Below are 21,408 nucleotides of genomic sequence, written 5' to 3'. Positions count from 1 at the left end.
CCTGTCAACGTCAGCGATGATAAAACGCCACTCAAATGCGCGACGGAGGCCTAAATTAAGGGACAACACCATCCACCCGTACGTTTTAATGGTGGACCCGTTCGCCGCGGGCTTACCTTTCACACGGGCGCGCGGGAAGACACACAAGTCCGACCCCGTGTCCACTAGAAACTGGACTTTTGTCCGGGCGTCGGTGACGAAGAGACGGCAGGGGCCGGGGCACTTGTCGCTGGCCGCCATCAGCGATCGCCCCCCGAGTTTTCCGCGTCGTATGTACACGGCTCCCTGCACTTCGTCGCCTTCGGGCCGAATCGGTCGTGGTACCAGCACCATGTGGGATGGCGGGAGGCCGAACGGCCCCTACCCCTCGAATTACTGCGGCGCGACGTGGGTCGGGACCGGGAATTCCCCTCTGCCAGGGATTTGGTAAGGGAAGACACTTGCCGCGTAAGCTCATCCACCCTCCTCGTGAGCGCCTCTACGTCCGGCGCCATCGCCGTGCTGGCCACGCGCGGCTGGTGAGACACCTCGTGGATTTTGTCCGCCAGTTGGGCGACGCTGTTTAGCTCCACTCCGGCCTGTGTCGCTAAGATGGTCTGATGGCTGGACGGTAGCCGACCCAGCCACAGCGACCGTAGGAAGTCGTCCGTGACGGATGAGCCGGCGAGCGTCCGAAGATGGCGCAGGAACTGGGAGGGTTTCCGGTCTCCGATCTCCTCATGTTCCAACAATTGCCGGATCCGGGTTTCCTGAGACGCGGAAAGTCGGAGAAGAATCTCCGCCTTCAATTTTGCGTACTTGTCGGTCAACGGGGGATTTGTGATAACATCTTCTACCTCAACGGCGTACCTACTGTCTAACTGGGACACCGCGTACATAAACTTAGTGGCATCTCTCGTAATGCCCGCGAGGCTGAACTGTATTTCAAGCTGCGCGAACCATAGCGCTGGTCTATCAGGCCAAAATGCCGGCAGTTTCAACGCCACACGATTCACACTAACACCGGAATCCTCCCCCGCGACGGCTCCCGCTGGAGATTCCATCGCGAGCACGTGGTTCACAAAAACTAACTCCCCGTAAAAAAAACTGCGATCACGTCGGGGTCACCACTTTATAGCGCGTTGTTGACCGGGGAGAGAGTGGGGGTTGAAATAAAGCTCCCACACGTTTTACACCCGTATCCGTTTATTTGCACAGGTGCATGGTACACAAAAATGGCCGCTCGGCTGCCCTATATGCAATCTCCCGTCGCCAAAGTCCGGTAGCAGACTCTCTCCCTTTATCGAGGCGACCTCCCTCTTCACTTTCACGGCGCACGCCGGAACTATCTTCCGGTCGCCCCTCGGGCGTCCGGTGGCCTCTCGCGGGCCTCGAGCGAACTGAGCGGCTAGTGGCGCGCCGGCTCGTCATGGCCGCTACAAATACAAAGCCTCCCTGGGCACCCTCAGCTCAACCCCAGCTTTGTGATTTTTTGGGTACCAGATCTTCCTGGGAAAAAATAACCGGCTCAGGGAAAGGAACTGGCCCCCTTACCCTGATGTGCAAATTTCACATGCCATCGGGCTTAGTACTGTCAACTCTACCATCACCTACCGAATCGAACTTAGGGTTGATCACAGAGTTTATGGTTTTACATAGTGAATGTCTTGTATTTTATTCTAATTTCTTTAGAGTCATAGCATTCTATTCAAGTCCACATTGTCAAAACCTTTCACCATATCAATGATTGCTGCAGAGGTTTCTGTATCCTCTTCTCTGCAATACGTCTGATGGCAAGAGTAGCGTCTCATGTTACTGAACTTCTTCCAAACCTTTCCTCAATTAGTTACTCTTCTGTGCTCATCTCCATTATTTGGTATATTAATATTGCCAGAATCTTCTATTGATAAGTCATAATGCTGATTTTCTCTCCCCCTTTCTTTCTTGGTATAAGGACAATTATGTTCTTCTTGGAGCCAATACCTGTACCTCCATTCATATACAAATCACATATTAAGTTTAATAGCTGTTTTAGAATCTTACATACTGAATTTAATTACTTCTAAGAGTATTTCATCTATCAAAGTTGACTTCCTTGCCCTCAACTGCCATGTCAAATATTGACTTAATGATATGATCTCCTTACTCATCATCATGAGCATTTTCCTCTTATTACGTTGTTCCTTTGTACATTTCTTTTCAAACCGAAAATCTCAATGTACTCTTTCCATTTCTTTACATTGCCTTCCTCTCCAGTGAGAATGCCGTCTTTGCTTTCCCGAATAGCATTTATATTTGCTCTTTACTCATTGAAAAGGTTTCTCACAGCCCTGTGAGCTGTTTCAACTTTTCCATCGAAAAGGTCCCAACACCTATTCATGGGTTTTCATTCAGTCCTCTTACTGCTCCACTGATTTCATTTCCCAAATTTCAGCAGCACATGCCCATCCTCAGTTCTTGAGTTTTAGCATTTTTTTCTCTTCTACAGGTATTTTGGTAGGGCCAGTACTTTGTCTGTGCTCCATGGTTTCCTTTGAGCTGCAGTTGTCTTCATGGTTTCTAACATTCCAGTCTTCATTACCTGCCATCTTTTTCCAATCAATCCTGTGCCGTTTATTTTCTTTCCATTTCCTTTTCCAATTCTTTCTAGATATCCAACTCTGGCTCAGTTTCCTTCAATGTGTATGACTCCCCACTTGGGTGAAAATGATGCCTTTTGAATGGGGTTAATTAATGAGGGAATCTGGTTAATTCTTTCCACCATCTTGAAAACAGAAAGTGACAATCCAAATTTTCACATGTCAGTCTGGGCTGTGCTTTGGAGTTCAGCATACTTTTGGAGGCATTTTACAGAAATGCTTACAACATGCTGGAAAAATCAAAACTGAAATAACAACACTTTTCTGAGCATAAAGCCACCAAACAAAACTTACAAAATCGCTACAGTACACCTGATTAAGCCCTGATGAAATGTGAAAGTTTCAGCCAATTATGAGATTCCCTAGGTATTTTGTGGTCAGTTTGTCATCACTAAACAGCAGGTTGACAGACTAAATTGCAAGTTGCCATTTGGATCGTAGTCTTGTTCCCCTATTCAGAATTTGTGGACATGTGAGACTGTTAGAGAACACTAGTGTCAGGATAAAAATTTCAAAAAGCAAATGCTCCAAGAAACAATTTAAGTGATAAGGGGAACCAGTGCATGATGGTATAAAATATGTTTATACAATATTCAAACAGTGGGAATTCCTTTTGAGGAATAATTTCAAATATGGTATGAAGAGACAAGATTTCAAGCGCCTGATGTTTTCCAATGGACAGTAGTAATAATTTTATGATTGGCAAACATTTTATGGAATAGATCTCTTCAAAATTATTACAAATATGCACGCAATGATACATCAAAAGCATTATGCATATCTCTGTAGAGAGCAGTGGCCAATGCTAATTGGTGGATTGAAGTGGACTAAAAGAATCACCATTTGAGTTGTAAGCTGGAGTGGGCCAAAAAAATCAGATGTGAAACAGTTCTATGCTCGATTTGCAAAAACAGGAATCATATGCATGGTCCTTCCTGAGATGGATTACAGAAACTCAAAGCTTCAGCATCACAGATCAAAGTGAGTTTCAACCCCTAACTCTTCCACAAAAATGTTAATTTTGATCCAAAAATTTGATTCCTCACCCCACCCTATGTGTAAGGTGCAAGGTAAGGTAAAATTACAGTAGAAGTTGAGGAAGGAGGGAACGGACATTCATATTTATAAGCTTCCTGTTGCCTGTCACCACTATCTCAGACAGAATCTTCTCAAGGCATAATATTTGATTGTAATTTACACAAAGTATCACCAACAGAAGGGATTCCTTTCTTGTTATTTAGAAGTATATAATTGATTATTTACAATAAAATAACCATTATTTTTCAGTGTGCTCAAACTTTCAAGGAAAGTGGAGGCCCCAAACCATTGAATTCTACATTAAGGGCTTACATCTACATAATATAAATGAGCTATACCCTCATCCGTCAAGGTTGTCATTTTGGTTAGTTTCTGCTACTGAGAAACAAAATAAATACAGAACAAATTGGGTTTAACTAATGAAAATGACCACTTTTTCCAAAATTCTCAGTTGGTTGGCTAGTCTCCTTAGAAAACTAAGCCATAAAAAAATTTCAGTATCAATTATAAAAGCCATCACCAATTACCAAACAGTGATGGTTAAAATACCATGCAGACAATTTTATTATAAAACTGAGGTCATAGAAAATATTGTACATATAATATTCAGAATAACTTAATTTTCTTTGCCAGGTCAAAAAGGTATTTTTAAAAATATATGAAACATGAAATTAAAATATGAATATTTATTTTTTATCTAAAAAATATCATAAGTGTCAAAAATGCAACTTTAAAAAATTAGCAATTAGCTCCTAGAATGCTAGGCAAATTTACATATTTATATGCACATATTTACATCTTTTAGGTTTTTGCAATTCTGATATCACAATGAAAAATACTAAGTACATACACCACCTGGTTTTCCAATAATAAATGCAAGTTTTCATTGGAAAAGATTAGCAAAACAAAATTGAAATAAACATTTCCTCTTCACATCGCAAAAATTCTCCGGAATCTCTCCTCATGTGGCGATGAGCTAAATGGAAAGGAAGAACTTGTTCCGGTAGAGCAGTAAGGCAATGACCACCCACAAGCCTGTACCCCACAATGCTTCAATAGTGCTTATGAAATGGGTGTTCATGGGTATTCCAGGAAATTTCCAATGCCAAGGAAACAAATCATAAGCAAGTGAATGGCCAACATACATTATTGTTGCATTCATTCCTGAAAAAAATGGAATAGGCGAAATCACACATGAATGTACGAGGCAAGAAATCATTGAGTACAGCCACCAAAAACTTTTGTGCAATCATTAGAAGAATGATATGTAAATTATAAATGTATTTTACTAATTGTAGATCCATTGAATTACTAAATCCTCTCTCTGTAGGTTGTTTATTAAAAATTCCACATACATATAGGAAAATATTGGCCAGTTTCAATTGAGTCAATCAATAATATGAGATTTGGAACAAAATGTACAATGTTGACATGAATAATATGGTAACCCCTTCTTATATTCCAACTAGAAGCCAGATGTTTCTCAGTATTACTATAACATACTAGATCTGCCCAATAAAGAATGATCAATAATATAGTTTCTGGCAAGACTTGGTGGGAAAATTCACGATGAAAGAACACACTTTACTTTTCCACTTAAAAAGATGTCACATTTACGCACTAAATGACTTGCAGATGTTATGTTGTAACAAAACTTAGGTCATAAAATAAAACATAAAATGTGGAAAAGCAAAGTGTCTTCTTTCATCAAAGAATGATCATAATTTTTTTATTAAAATAATTTACGGTGAAAATTTTTCATTTCCATATATCTTGCTGTGTAATGTATATAAGTTACAAGTATCATTAAAAGGACTCCAGTATTGCATCAGTGACAGCCATTGAAAGATGAAACATGTTCAGGTGGCCTATGGCAATGATGGAAGTAATATGCAAAGCTGTATTAAAATCTGGCTGGCTTCCACCTAAACAAATCACCAGTCGAGGCCCACATAATCCTATGGGAGGTTTTAAGGGAGTATGTTCTTTCCTATATATGAGCTATAAAATGTTTAATAATGTGTGACAATCAATTCAACGGAAATAATGTGTGATGGAATTCAATGGCCTAAGCTTTAGCCACTGCTCATCATTGAAGTAAACATCGACAAAATGGTGTTAAGAGCACTATCAGAAATATTGAAAATTTCATTGGAAGTCACTTAGACATTGGTAACAGAAGAATTATTATTGTACATGAAACTTGCTGGTGCACAGCAGGTTTCATGAAATACACCATGCAATGTTGATTGTCTCACAAAAAGCATGTCTCTCAATGTAAAGCATATTCCTCAGCCTCCCTATATTCCAGAGCTAACCCATGTGGCTTTTTCTGGTTCCTCCATGTGAATAAACACTGTTGGGGGAAGCATTTTACATCATCAGAGGTCTATTAATAATAATAATATACTTTATTCATCTTATATTCACATAAGGTAGATGTCATCATTTAGGAACATACAGTTGTTCATAGATAATATAGTATACAGCACAATTTACAATCACATAAAATACTTATTTGAAAATATTTGCATACATACACCTAGTATTCTACTCACGCTAGACCTTATAATTTTAGCTAGTAAAGTCGAGCTCATAATACTCCTCCATTGAGTATAAAGGATTGGAGGTAAGCCAATCACGCAGCACCCTACGGAACACTACATTGCGGGCTGACTTTACAGATTTTGGAAGCATATTAAACAATTTGATAGGTAGATCTTCAACTTTGTAAGTCCTATCTAGCCTACAGTATGGAAAATCCATATTAGACTTTGCTCTGGTGTTATGGCTGTGAACGTCAGCCCTAGTGGAGTACATACTCGTATTTTCTTTTACATGAACTAATGAATAGAATATATATAAATTGTAGATAGTCATAATTTTTAAATTTAAAAAGAGAGGTCTACAGTGTTCAAGTGGACATGAATTAGATATCGTACAGACTGCCTTTTTCTGCATCACAAAGATTAGCTTAATATCAGATGCATGCCCCCAAAGTCTAATGCCATAATTAATATGTGAGTGAAAGAATGCATAGGAGGCATTAATTAAGTAGTCCTTACTCACATATAATTTCAATTTCCTGAGCAGAAATAAGGCTCGCGCAAGTTTCTTCCTAATGTGTAGAATATGAGCATTCCATGTTAACTTGGAGTCTAAATAAAATCCCAGCAGTTTCACAGGGGCAGTATCCGGTGTAGCACATTTTAGTGTACATAGAAGATGCTGAGTTTTATCGGGATTCATATGGAGATTGTTGGCAGAAAACCAATCCACTGCCTTTTTAAGTATAATAGGACTCTATTCATTGCATCAGAATGATGGGGGGAACTATGTAGGAAAGTAGTATCATCCGCGGAGAGGACACAATCAGTAATCATATTGGGGCACAAGTCATTAATCATGACCAGAAATAAAAGAGGTCCTAGCACAGAGCCCTGAGGCACACCATATTTAATATTTAATGGTTTTGACTGCTTACCATTTACATAACCATTTACTGACTGCTTACAATCGGATAAGTAGGAAGAAATAAATTTTAGTTCAGTATCCTTAAAACCATAATATTTCAACTTATTTAAGAGAATTGTGTGATTAACACAGTCAAAAGCTGAAGAGAGGTCACATACTGAGAGAGCCAAACAATGATTAACTTCAAAAGCCTTAATTATTTGCTTTATAACATATTCAACAGCTTGAGTTGCAGCTTTGTTGGGTCTGAAACCAAACTGAGTTGGTGTAAATAGATTTAAAGATTCAAAATAGTCCAGGATTTGGGTAAATACAACTGATTCAATGATTTTAGCAAGTGGAGAAATAATTGTAATAGGACGATAATTGTTTGGAGAACTGATATCACCACGTTTGTGAATAGGAAAACCTCACCTTGGAAAACTTCAACTGATCAGAAAAATAACCAGACCGGAGACATGAGTTAATGACAATGGCAACAGGGTATGCTAACCAGTCAATTACAGATTTGATTGAATTATTTGAAAGCCCAAACATATCTTTACAATTAGAATTCTTGAACTTTTTCACTATTTTAATTATATCTATCTGAGAAACTTCTTTCCATCTAAATGTAGAATTGGTGGTGGGAGTATTACATAATAGGTTATTAGCGGTGTTAGCTGAGGTTTGATTAATATTATTTATATCAGCTATAATATTGCCAACCTATTAAAAGATTCAGAGTCTGTTGGAACATCATCAGAGTTTTTACTTAATCCTGTTTCTTTTTTGATGATAGTCCAGGCTGCTCTGCATTTGTTGGATGCACTATTAATGTAGCTAACATTGGCATGGCATTTAGCCAATCTTAACTCAGTATAATAGTCCTTCTTTTGGTTATTGTAGGCTTTTTTACGATCAGCACTACCACATAGCTTATACTGTTGATATAAGTTGAGTAAATTCCTTCTCTTATTCTCAAGGTCAATATTAAACCAATTTGCCTGTAGATTGGGCTTATGTTTCAGCTGAATTAATTTCTTTGGGAATTCACATTCAAACAATAACAAGAAATGACTAAAAAGAGTTGCAAACTTTCTTTTACAATCAGTATAGGCCAGCAGGGCATCCCAGTCAGTATTATTAAGCAAAGTTATGAAGTTATAGACATGTTGTACAGTCATCTGTCTAACATACACAGTTTTGGAAGTTTTGTTATAGCTATTAACACACAGCTTAGGGTGCCATGAAAAGTAGATTGCAAAATGATCAGAGCATGGGGTCAAAGACTTTGAGAATACAGTCGAATTTATCAGTATTAGTTATTACATTGTCAAGACAGGCATTCAGCCTAGTCGGTTCTGAATTGGCGCAATATAAATCAAAGCCCCTGAGAAGAATGTCTAGCTGAGTATGATTCCTTGAATGGCAACCCATGTCAACATTTAAATCGTTTCCTATAACGATAGTTGCGTGAAAGTTTTGAAGATAAGTTAAAACTTTCTCAAGCTGTTCACAGAACAGATCAAAGTCTCCATTAGAAGAACAATAAATAGATGCCACAATTAATCTCATTCCTTTAAGGTACACAGCAACAATTTCAAAATGTAGATCCATACAAAAGCGATGTAAATCCAACCGTTTACACGGGAGATCGTTTTTTAAATAGATGCATACACCACCATTTTTGAAATATTTTCTACAGTAGATTGAGCCAAGAGTATATCCCGTTATTTGATATAGATCACTTTCTTGCTCATGTAACCAGTGTTCAGAAAGACACAGAATATCATAATTTTCCGAGTTCAAGTAAATTTCCAGCTAACAAATCTTGTTTCTTAGGCACTGAACATTTAACACGAGGAAGTTGACAGAAAAAGAACTAGAACTACCTGAGGTTTTGGGAGTTTTCAATTGGTGCACTAATCTTCCGGAGAATTCCGGAAAAGGATCTCGGAAAAAAATAATTGCTGAGGAAAATATTTTTGGCCAAAACTCTGGGGACAGGAGCTTTTCACGGAGATCTTCGTCAATCGAGACATGAAAAGAGGCATAATTACCTGTGGATACCTTAAGCTGCTCGATATCTACTGATGTATCGGGGAGCTCGGGCAGGTGGTCCTTCAGATAGGCCATAATTGCTTCTGTCGTGGTGTCAGGATGAAAATTCCAAACATGCACGTGAGAACGTCCATTAATGCCAGAAATAGAGCACTTTTTATTAGAGGAACCCATGATGGGTGTACGGCGTCGCCGCTATGTTGTATAACATTAAAGCCGTCACTAGAAATGTAAGAAGGTTGGCTAACAGAAGCATTTTCACCAGTGTATTCACTCGGTTGAGTGACTAGGATTTCAGTGGTAGATGCAGAAGACACAGAAGTAGATTGAGGTTGAACATGGGATGTAACAGGCACTGTAGATGCATTCCGTTTGAATACACGAGTTTGCGGACGTTCCGGAGCACCAACGGTAGGCTTTTTCTCTTTAAGCATCGGCGGTTGAACTTGAGCATTAGGCTTCGGAACATTAACAGATTTTAAACAGTCTGCAAAAGTAGTCGCACATTTAGGCTCTTCAGTAGTAAGTTTGCGTTCAGATTTTAACTTCAATTCACGTCAATTCTTCCTTTAATAATTCAATATCCGATGCCATTTTGGAGATTTTATGGACTTGGCAGTAAGAACACTTCCCGTTTATGTCACGGCATTCTAATAATGCTTTTTGAGGAAGATCCTTGAGTCCATTTATCCTTGAGTACATTTGATCCTTGAGATCCTCGAGTACATTTGATATGAAAAAATCGCGGACAACAGTCACAACAGATAAATCTATCGGTATAAAGGATAGGATTTTTACAGGAGTCACACAACCGATCAACTGCAACGGATGCCATCTTGAAATTAATGTGGCAAAATTAAGCAAACCGAACACGTTTTAACTTACAATGGCTGCTGCTGATGTAATACTGGAGTCAAGTAAATGAAGATTGTACCACATAGACTTTACATATTAAGCTAAAAATATAATATAACATTATATTTTTGGCACAATTAATGATGAGAATGAAAAATTCTACAATCACTCTTGTATTGGCACTCATGATGGCTGTCGGTCTGCAGCTCTTAAAGTAAAATGTGGTGTACCACAGGGCTCTGTGCTTGGCCCAGTACTTTTCATTATCATGATTAATGATTTGCCCTGTAATATGAAACCTAGATCTGTTTTATATGCTGATGACACTACTTTTGTGCAAAAGTGTCAACATCCAGAAGATGCAAAGTTACGATCTAGCGCTACCCAAAAACAGGCTAAGGAATGGTTTGATGTTAATCATTTACAATTAAAATACTAACAAAACTCAGCATATTGTGTGCAGTCTTAAATCAAAAATAACTGATATTGAAACTGCTAAAATACTAGGAATTTATATTGATACAAAACTTAATTGGGAGACTCACATCAGTCAGACCTGTAATAAACTTAGTAAAGCTGTTTATATGTTAAGAAAGCTCAACTTTATCATTTCAAATGAGTATCGTTTATCACTTTACCATGCCTTCTTTCAATGTCATTTGAATTATGGTGTTGAGTTATGGGGTCATTCCCCTCATGTTAAACAAATTTTGCTACTGCAAAAGAGAGCTATTCGCTCTCTTGCTAATATACCACCACGTGATTCCTGCAAACCTTTTTTTATTAGGTATAGAATCATGACTGTATTTTGTTTGTATATCTTTAAGGCTCTGATTCATGTGAAAGTTAATCTAGAAACTTACCAATTAAGATCCAACCTCCATAACTATTCCACAAGAGGTAAATCGAATCTAAATACTACTTATTGTAGATTGTCATCAACTTACAACACATTTCACAATATGAACATACGACTGTATAACTATCTGCCTACTCAGTTGAAATCAGATGGTATCCAGAGTTTCAAGAATAGGGTATATACCTGGTTACTTGCTCACCCACTTTACTCATTGGATGAATTATTTTGTGACAATCTTCATCACATTTAAGAAAGTATGTTTATATGTTAAATAATGCTTATATTGACGACATTTAATATGGTTGTACCATTTTTAAAATGAATAAAGTATTATTATTATTATTATTGAAAAACCCTCAAACAGGATACATTCTCACCTGGGTAGAAGAATGGAGACCCACTCCACCAGCCCTTCACATCAACAAGGACATAGCAGACCAACAAGAGGAAGAAGGCAAAGCATGATGTCACCATGACAAAGGAGAGTGACCTGCAAGGAAGAGGAATATGAGACAAAAGAGGGGAGGGTGGCGGCCAGCCCTGGTCCTCTATTTTCATGTGCCTTCTCAATGCATCTCCAGCCATAAGTATTTACATTATTGCATTATCAGAGAATGATACAACATGATATGGAGCCTAAAATTCTCCCCTTTATCACAGGCTTCAACATTCCATTGCCAGAAAGCTTTTTCTCCATTTTTCCTGTCCCCTTTGGATTTCTCCCAAAAAACCCCTCTCCTCACCCATAATACCTAGTAGTTTTTTATTTGTTTTCCTTCCTGTCCACTTCACCTTCTCCATACCCACATTTCAAAAGCCTCTAATCTCTCATCCTGCTTAAATGACCATGTTTCCACACTATAGAACACATCAGCCTTCATAGAATTTTCATGAGCCTTTCCTTATCTTCCTCAAGCATTGTCCCTATCATCAATTCCCTTCTCCTTGTGAAAGCTGCTTTGCCTATTGCAACTCTTCTCCTTTTGTCCTTACTACAAAATTTGACCATTTTGGCTGAAAACACTTCTGAGATACGTAAACTGCTCCACCTACCCTAGTTTTTGCCCTCCCATTTCAATCTTTAGCTTGGTCTTCCTGTTTCTGAAAAACCATATAACCTTCATTTTGTTTACATTTATTCTCATCCCATATCTATTGTACAAAATTTGCAATTCACTCAGCACTACTTACAATCCCTTGGCTGACTGACACACTGGAGCTTGGTCATCAGCAAACCTAACTGAAATTGTGAATTCCCGACTCACTTTCATTCCTACCTCCAGTTCTACCCATCCCCTTTTAATCATTTCCTCCACATATACGTTGAACAGCGCCTGTGATATTGGACAACCCTGCCTTACACCTCTTCAAAACACTGCTCATCTGGGCTCTCCATCCCCCACTTGCATCTGAGCAGTCTGAGACGTGTACAGACTGCATATTAGCCTCCTGTCCCTCCAAACTGATTTCCCAATTTCTGAAATACACTCTTTACTTTTCCCAAATTCACTCTATCAAACACCTTTTCAAAATCTATAAAACAGGTATTTACATCCTGATTGTGTCCTATATTCCTCTCTATCAGTCATCTCAATTTAGCATTTTCCTTTTTTGGAATAGGAACACTGATCTCACAAAGTCTTTCGGCCAGATTCCATTCTCATAAATGCTATGAATAAGTCCATAAAAACTCTTCCCTCCACATTCTCCTAAACCTTATAGTAGTTTTGCAGGAATTTTATACAATCCGACAGCCTTATTTGGTTTCATTTCCCATAATGCCCTTTTTATCTCAATGCCGAGTATGCCTTGATCTAAGCTGTCTTCATCTACATCATATTCTCTTTCTATGCCTAACATTGCTGGCTTAAGATCTTTGAAGGTCTTCTACTTACTCATTCAATCTCTCTTGGATCTTTCCTGCTCCAGCTATTATTTTTACTCACTTATCTCCAATTGTGAGCACATATTTTTCCCTTCTTACTTCTTGATAACATTTCAACCTTCTTTTATAGCGTAAAAATTTCACCGCTCCTCTGCAAACTTCCCATATCCTCACACTGCATTTTCTACAAGGCTTCTTTTGCTTTATTTGTCACTCATCTCGGTTAATTATTTACCTCTTTATAATTCCTTCTACCTACCTCTGTATTTACATTCTTCCAACTCCTTCCCTCATCTAACCTTTTAATCATCTCATTGGTGATCCAGGGTTTCCTTGTCCTTTTCCTATAAACAGTTCTTATAATTTCTTTTGTGGCTTTCGAAATCCCTTTTTTATATATTTATATTGTTCCTCAATAGTACCCATCTCTTTTCCTTCACCCATGATTTTCTCTACATCCTGTTGATACTCCTTCCTCATCAATCCAGTTACTGCTTCTACATTCCGTTGCTTGGTGACATGTATACTTCAACAATGATCAAGTTTGTTGGTTCTGCTTGTACTTATATATACTCATAATATTTTATCCATAGCTTACTTTATGCTGACTATGCTCCTCCCTACCTTTTCATTCAGAATAATGACACAGCCTCGCTGACTCATGTCCTTGCTGCTGTATCCTTCAATCTCACCTCGCATAGAACTAAATTATCCATATTTCTTCTTGCCACCTCCCACTTTATATTTTCTAATTTTCCTGGCCTCAGTGTCGGCCTAACATTCCTAGTCCCTATTCTGACTAATTAAGTGCTCTTCTGTACTGCGACTGTTGGTTTTGCTTCAGAAGAAATTCATGAGATGATGACTTCAAAACTCCTGCATCTCTCACGGCCAGGCATCAGACACAGTCAATTGGTTTGATTCCCTCAGTTGCCATGACTCATTTTCTCTAAACTGCCCATCATAGCAATCTTGGGAATAATAATTGGTGGTTTGCCATTGCCATCCTCATTAGTATTTTTGATGTGACACCATCACTGAATGGTCATCCCCCTCACTTAGATATCTTTTTCAGCCACCTCACTGGGGAACAGATGCTGAATGGACTACCTTCTGTCTGGCTCCTAACCTTAGACCTATCTGACATGGGTGTCCCTATCTGGAACAAATATGTATCTTGCTCCCACCAGCACATCTCTAGGAGTCATCAGAACACAAACCCTCCCACCATATCAAGGTTGTGGTTGATTGGGAACATTTTTCATTGTATTCAAGGTTGATAGATGCTGAGTGAATTACCTTTTGTATAGCACCTAACCTTCAACCTATCTGGCATGGGTGACCCTACTATGAGCAATTATCATTGCTCTCGCCAGCACAGCTCTAGGGGTCATCGGAACCCAAAAGCCCTTCCACCATGGCAGGGTTGTAGTCCACGGGAGGGGGCAAAAAAATATAATATAATTGAAAATTATAATGGATAATTTGACATTGAACATCTAGAATATTCATTGGTGGGATCTTTCTTTAGTTGGCTTAAATTTCAGAACTGTTTACCAAAGGTTCTTGTTCAATGGGATCCAGCCATCTTCCTTGGAGCCAAGGGAGAGCACGGCTCCAATCATTCCTGTAGCCACACACCATATGAGCCACCTAGAGAGGCGTGCCTTGTGGCTGCTGTGGTACAACAAGACAACACCTGCTTGAACGCCAAGAAACACTTGAAATATGCTGAGCAAACATCCTGCACAAAAAAAGAGGAAATAATATGTGACACCATTATGTTGTTTCCACCAAAATGCCAATGGCAATGAAAGTAATCTTGATTGATATCAATGAAACTTGTCTTTATTATTTGAAGAATCTAAAGTTATAACAATATATAAATGTGAATAAGAAATGTTCTAATGATTTTAATATTACATGATGTAGTGTTTGTGAATAACAAGTGAACTGATCAAACATATTTTTGATCCTTGAAAGATATCTCACTTAGCTATCTATTACCTCAGTATAACAGTATTGTACTCTTGGAAAGGATATGCATATATTAAATTTTGCTATAATGGACTTAATAACTTATTTGATAATACCAGACAATATTCTAATCAACTTGCTCTGAAAACTATTGACCACCAACCTATCTGAATGTATATTTAGCGAAAAAGCAGGAGATTCATATTCAACTGGTTTTAACACTAACCTAAGCACTTGGCCACGCTGTTTCTTGGCATTATTTAACTATGAATGATTTGTCAGAATATGTTAGCTGTTGCCAGCAACACAAAGCCCCAAATTCTTGTTTATTCCAGGTTTACCCTCTAGAATTCACATTGAGATCATTAGCTGCACTTTTGCATAAAATCTTAGATTTCATGATTTATTGCCGTCTTGAGTACCTGATTGCTCAATATCTCAAGGGCTCATCAATGTCACAGAGAAAATTGAATATTTTCAACTTTCCGCTAATACACAAGACTGCAAACTTTCTACTATCATGCTTACTTATATTGTCATCAGAAAGCATAGCAGAGGTTTAATAATCACAAGGAACGTGTTATCAATTCATTCTAGAGTTGTTTAAATACAAAGCATAGAATGGTTAGGATAACACTAGACCATCCCTAATGCATAAATTCATAATAAGGGAAAACCCATAGCCTCTTTCTGGACCAAAAATTTGAGGTTGGGGATGGGGAGGTAATCTTGATTTGTTAACTCCGTGGGAGGGTCATGGTTGTGAGAATGGTGGCTGGGATTACCAGGGCCTCTGAAAGGCCATCCCACAGTGAACCCTGTGTCAAAGGCAGAGGACTACTTCTCCTATGCCATGTTTTCCTCTGGCCGATCAGGAAGCAGATGCTGGCGGATACCATTAGTAACTCATAAACAGATTTATGACAGGGGTGCTCCTACAACTCCTATTAATTTTTGACAGATTAAATGTAAAAATGAATTACTTAATGTCATTATATCACCAATTTATACATTTCAAACCTGAAATTGTGGTAAGGGAAAAATGGACCTCAATACTTTTATCATCATGTGCTGTGATTCTTCATGAACTAAAAATTTCTTATTTTAAGATATGCCCATGATTTCATTAGTAAAATTTTGAAATGTTCTCGTCAACCTAAATAATATGCATCTCATTTTCAACCTCATTTCATGCACAACCCACCCACTACTTTCCCAGTGTAAAATTTATACAAAGTCTGTTCAAAAAGTTCCAAAATTTTTTTAACTGAGAGAATTCAATTGGTTATTTTTAATCTGCTTGGAGGCATTGACTGCCTTCAACCACATTGTTGATATTTTATTTTTTTGATTATTTATGGCCATTTATGTGAAGTCATATTTGTGGAGTGTGGCAGTAAATCAAATCCATGGAAATGAGCTTATTAAAGAAGGAAAATTGATCTGTAAAATTCTGCAAATCCTTCATGGTAACTTTTAAGTTGATTACCAAGGTTTCTGGTGAGAATGTTACGAAACGTACTGCGTGATATGTCTGGTTTACCTGGTTCATGAAAAAAATGGGCATCAATCAGTGGAAGACAACGAGCATTCAGGAAGACCATCAATTTCAACTGATGACCCCCGCATCTAAAAAGTGAACCATCTCGTTTGTAAAAATCGACATTTGACTTTCAGGGAACTTGCAGAAGAGTGTGGTGTCTTGATTGGTTCGTGTCTCACCTGATGCCAGCAGACCAGAAACAACATCGAATTCAAACAGAATTTGTCAGTTCAGTGTTAGTTCCTATTCCAAAAAAGGTAAAGGCTACATCATTTGAGGACTACAGAACAATAAGTTTGATCTCCCACTCAGCTAAATCTCAAGATCATCAATAAGAGGATGGAGAGCAGAGGAAATGTGATCTTAGGGGAAGATCAGTTTGGGTTAAGGAAGGGAATAGGCACAATGTCATAGCAGCAATGGAGTCCATTATAGAGAGGAACATGGAATACATCAGGGCATAGTTGCCTGTTTCATAGATTGCAAAACGGTGTTTGACAGAGTGAATTTAGAAAAAGTAAAGAGTGTATTGCAGAAATTGGGAAATCAGTTTGGAGGGACAGGAGGCTAATATGCAGTCTGTACACGTCTCAGACTGCTCAGATGCAAGTGGGGGATGGAGAGCCCAGATGAGCAGTGTTTTGAAGAGGTGTAAGGCAGGGTTGTCCAATATCACAGGCGCTGTTCAACGTATATGTGGAGGAAATGATTAAAAGGGGATGGGTAGAACTGGAGGTAGGAATGAAAGTGAGTCGGGAATTCACAATTTCAGTTAGGTTTGCTGATGACCAAGCTCCAGTGTGTCAGTCAGCCAAGGGATTGTAAGTAGTGCTGAGTGAATTGCAAATTTTGTACAATAGATATGGGATGAGAATAAATGTAAACAAAATGAAGGTTATATGGTTTTTCAGAAACAGGAAGACCAAGCTAAAGATTGAAATGGGAGGGCAAAAACTAGGGTAGGTGGAGCAGTTTACGTATCTCAGAAGTGTTTTCAGCCAAAATGGTCAAATTTTGTAGTAAGGACAAAAGGAGAAGAGTTGCAATAGGCAAAGCAGCTTTCACAAGGAGAAGGGAATTGATGATAGGGACAACGATTGAGGATATTAGGAAAAGGCTCGTCAAAACTTTGATATGGACTGTGGTTTCATATGGCGTGAAAACATAGTTCCTGAAGCAGGATGATAGGAGGCATAGATTGGAGGCTTTTGAAATGTGGGTGTGGAGAAGAATGAAGAAGGTGAAGTGGACAGGAAGGAAAACAAATGAGGAAGTACTTGGCATGGTGGCCGAAGAGAAGGGTTTGTTGGGAGAAATCATAATGAGGAAGGAAAAATGGATGCAGAGCACTTTTTGGGATTGGAATGCTGAAGACTGATAGAGGGGAGAACATTAGGCAAGCAAGAAAGGAGCAATAATAGGATAGGGATGTTGGATGAAATGGAGGAAGGAAGTATGTGGACATGAAGAGGGACTTACTATAAGTGCCTGATTTCAGGTTGTATTTTGGTTAGGAGAGGGAATAAACTAAATGCGGTACAATCATTTATGCAGTGTCTACCCAAACCTACCTAACTGATGGATTACCTAACTCTCTGGTGGATGAGCCCAATGTTACTTATGTGAGATGTTCACATTTCAATTATACACTTTTCATTGGTCTGAGCATATTCAGTTTTTGGAATTTAGGAAGCTTCATACTGATTACCTGCAAAACTTGAGATTGACCATGAGTAAAGAAGCAAAGAGCAGGGGTAAACTAGAAGAAAAATATTTCAATTAATGTTGTTAGAATTAATGTCATACCAAATATCCCTTCAGGATCAAATGGACCAGCATGGTAGACGTGGTCTGAGGTTGGTTTTTGATAAATGTGATTCATTCCAAGGACCACACGGTCTATGTAACCTGTGGCTCCACCAGCACACCCCTTGAATCGTCCTCCATTTTCAATTCCACCTGGGCCTAAATAGCCCCTGAAAATCAAAACAATTGGCTTTTTTGTGAAAATCTTGCTGTGACACAAAAAGAGACAATTTTGTGTGTGCATTAACAATGAGGTTTTTGGAAAAATCATAGCAGATGTTGGTGGGAGTTGAATCTGATGTGAAATACGACCCTAGCCCCTATTTAACTCAAGTGATTTCATTATTTGGAGGGTCATGAGTGCTGTGCACCATCAATCAATCTATTGCAACATTGCTCCTCCTAAGGAGTGGTAATTAGTGTTTAAGACATGGCAAGGAACCAAATTCTCCCAAGAAATATTTAGCGGGGGAGAAAGACATGTCCTGAAAGCATGCCTTCATCGGTTAACATATGCATCCCTTCCAAATGTTCTATTTCAGGGTAGAAATGTTCAAAAAAGCCCTACTTTAGGATATTTCAAGATGCTTACTCCATCTCACTAACATCTATCGCACTGCTGTGCCCTTGCTGAAGTTCTTTATCTCTGCCACATTTGCACATGCTTTTCTCTTCCTAAAGCTTTTCATATTCCATGTTTTGAGGTGTCTATGGCCACATTCATCAATAACTTTCTCAGTCTACTCCTTCCTCTCTCTTTGCTCCTCCCATACAACTGTTTGGTGATCTCACTCCTTCTTTTGAATGACACTCTCGAGACCAAACCCTTATAGCACACTTCTTGAACAGCTACCTTTGAAAAACTAGTGCATTTATCCACCTTTTTTCATGATTCACTCATCCCTCCAACTTTTGCCAAAAAAATATGCCTCAAGTATTACATTAACCAATTCATTAAGTCCATATATCTCCGGATTGACCAAGTTTCACTTCCACAGGCATAGTAACATAGGAAGGAGTATATTTTTACATACCTGCTGTGGGCTGGCTAATGTGCCATAACTATTGGCTCTAACTTGCATACAATAATTCACAACACGGAATCATCCTTGCTTGAAGTGAATTTCCAATGTGGAGGAATTTATGGAAACAAGGCATTTCTACTTAGTTTAACTATGTAGCACGACAAAAAAGGCTACATTTCTACAATTAATTATTTAATTATTACTGTTTAAGGAGATGCCCTCTTGGACTTAGTGTGCGAGAACTTTGATGTTGTCCTAAGCAATTCTTCCACCCACCTTGGGCAGCCAGGGACTGGGAGGAAGAAAGTTATCAGCAGGTGGGTGGCCACAGCACCAAGCATGATGATCCACTGGAACTTCAAAGACGTCACTTCCACCACCGCATCCCAGAATTGCCCTCTGTGACTCCTCTCCCCGCTCGAGCCATTATCTTCACTTCCCTTTCGAAGGCAAAGACAAGGTCAACCACCAAAGTCAACAAGACTGCTATTTATAACTGGAACACCATAGTATGAGAGTTCATGATTCCATATTGCTGAATCAAAAGGCTTAGCAACAAATAATCCAATATTCACTTTATATGCATAATAAGATAAATTTCATATAGGGCATACCTAATTTAGTAATAGGGGGAAAACTCCAAAAGCTATGAGTTGTGTTGACAAGGAGAGCAAAGAGGTTTGGGAATTAATCAATGAAAACCACTTTAGATTCTGGCCCAAAAAGAGTTCAATACTGCTATGAGAACTCCCTTTCACCTTTTTCTGTCTCACTTTGAAAATGTGTTTAAAGAAAAATTTTAGCATTTCCCAACTGCTTACTTGTAACACACATAGAAAACGTAATAGCCGAGACCATTAACTTGATTGGCACTAGGTTTGTTTAAAGGGGATGGAGGTAAAAACAAAGTGACATGTAAGGGAAAAGATAGGGAACACAAATGAGGTCACTTGGGTGTGTTTGGGAAACAGTGACCCACGTGTACCTCAATCACACACAAAAAAAAGCAAAATTAATAAATAAGGAAACAAACTTACAACCTCTCAATCACTAGGGTGTGTTAAGGAATAACCATCACTCTCATGAATTGGACTTCACACACGCACTCAGGGTTTGCAAGGATATTTCCAATTCCAGGGACTCAATCACTCGGGTGTGTTAGACCTTTGTGGACTGCACTGACTTACTCATTCGGGGTTTACAAGGATTCCTCCTATGCCAGTGAACCATCAATCACACAGAAATTAAAAACAAAACAGAAAGGACTTATGTAAACATGCAATCACTCAATCCCTCTGGTATATTGAAATGTAATGAAATAATTGACTTTTTAATTCCACACATTTTATTTTAAAAACACGACCCAGGTTTTGACGATACCTGATGACGATGGTACCTGATGATGACGTTCAACGTCGAAACCTGGATCGTGTTTTTAAAATAAAATGGGTGGAATTACAAAGTCAATTATTTCATTACATTTCAATATGTTATGCAAATTCCATAAAATTACGCCTGAGACAACAAATTTCACTCTGGTATGTTAGACCTTTGTGAATCGCACTCACTGACTCATTCAGGGTTTACTAGGATTCCTCCTATGCCAGGGACCCATCAATCCAACAGATGAAAACAAAACACAAAAGAAGTAGCAGGGATAGGTAATGGCCTACAGAAAACCTGACACCAGGTGTTTCTGTACGTTCATCATAAAGTTAAATTACAACACACAGATGATATTTTTTGCAATATGTGCTTCAATGAAATATGGCCCTGAGAAACTTGGAGAAATTCTTAACAGCTTTTTCCTGTCATTTGAAAAAAACTTCAGAAAAAAATAATGATGTCATTCCTCTTTTCAATTAATTTCGATCAATGAATACCAAATATCTGGACAAGGGTCAAATCTGATACCTGCAGCCTGATCAACTGTACAAAGAGTCTGATCTTCTGAAGTTATTATCAGAAATAGCATGACACCATGCAGTCTGACACTTTTAAAACAAACAGAAAATCATTTACTTAAGTAAGTCTAATTTAAATCATTCAATATGAGAGATTAGATATTTATTTCAAAGGAATAAAAAATCTCATAAACAGTGAATCAGGGCTCTTCTTCCCTTTATTTCCTATTCTAAGAACTGACTAATTGATTTTCAGCATCATTCTACAACACCCCCATTTCCTAAAACTTTCTTCCTAGTGAGAACAAAAAAGCATCCCCTCAACCTCACATCATTAACCCTTCTGCCCGAACAGTCACTTTTGCCATGTATACATAACCT

General features: G+C 38.6%; 2 protein-coding genes across 3 annotated transcripts in view; both read right to left on the bottom strand.

The window, feature by feature from the left end:
* Positions 1-239: 239 nt before the first annotated feature.
* Positions 240-1,043, bottom strand: LOC139689329 (uncharacterized). Its single transcript, XM_071586413.1, has one exon. It carries the CDS (start codon positions 1,041-1,043, stop codon positions 240-242), a length of 804 nt encoding a protein of 267 aa, XP_071442514.1.
* A 3,336-nt stretch (positions 1,044-4,379) lies between these two features.
* The window catches only part of Hgsnat (Heparan-alpha-glucosaminide N-acetyltransferase), a 29,461-nt gene continuing 12,432 nt past the window's right edge, over positions 4,380-21,408 (bottom strand). For both annotated transcript variants that reach the window (XM_071586355.1, XM_071586356.1), the window contains 5 exons: positions 19,400-19,563; positions 18,099-18,268; positions 14,330-14,516; positions 11,265-11,377; positions 4,380-4,820 (listed from right to left, as the gene is read on the bottom strand). In XM_071586355.1, the coding sequence (XP_071442456.1) occupies positions 4,633-4,820; positions 11,265-11,377; positions 14,330-14,516; positions 18,099-18,268; positions 19,400-19,563 (822 nt within the window). In that variant the 3' untranslated portion in view covers positions 4,380-4,632. The remainder of the gene's footprint in view (positions 4,821-11,264; positions 11,378-14,329; positions 14,517-18,098; positions 18,269-19,399; positions 19,564-21,408) is intronic.

Source organism: Hetaerina americana, unplaced genomic scaffold, assembly GCF_022747635.1.
Source record: "Hetaerina americana unplaced genomic scaffold, ioHetAmer1.1.p SCAF_22, whole genome shotgun sequence".
NCBI classification, from domain to species: domain Eukaryota; kingdom Metazoa; phylum Arthropoda; class Insecta; order Odonata; family Calopterygidae; genus Hetaerina; species Hetaerina americana.
Note: the sequence above shows the minus strand (reverse complement) of the source record. Positions and strands in the feature narration are given on the sequence as shown.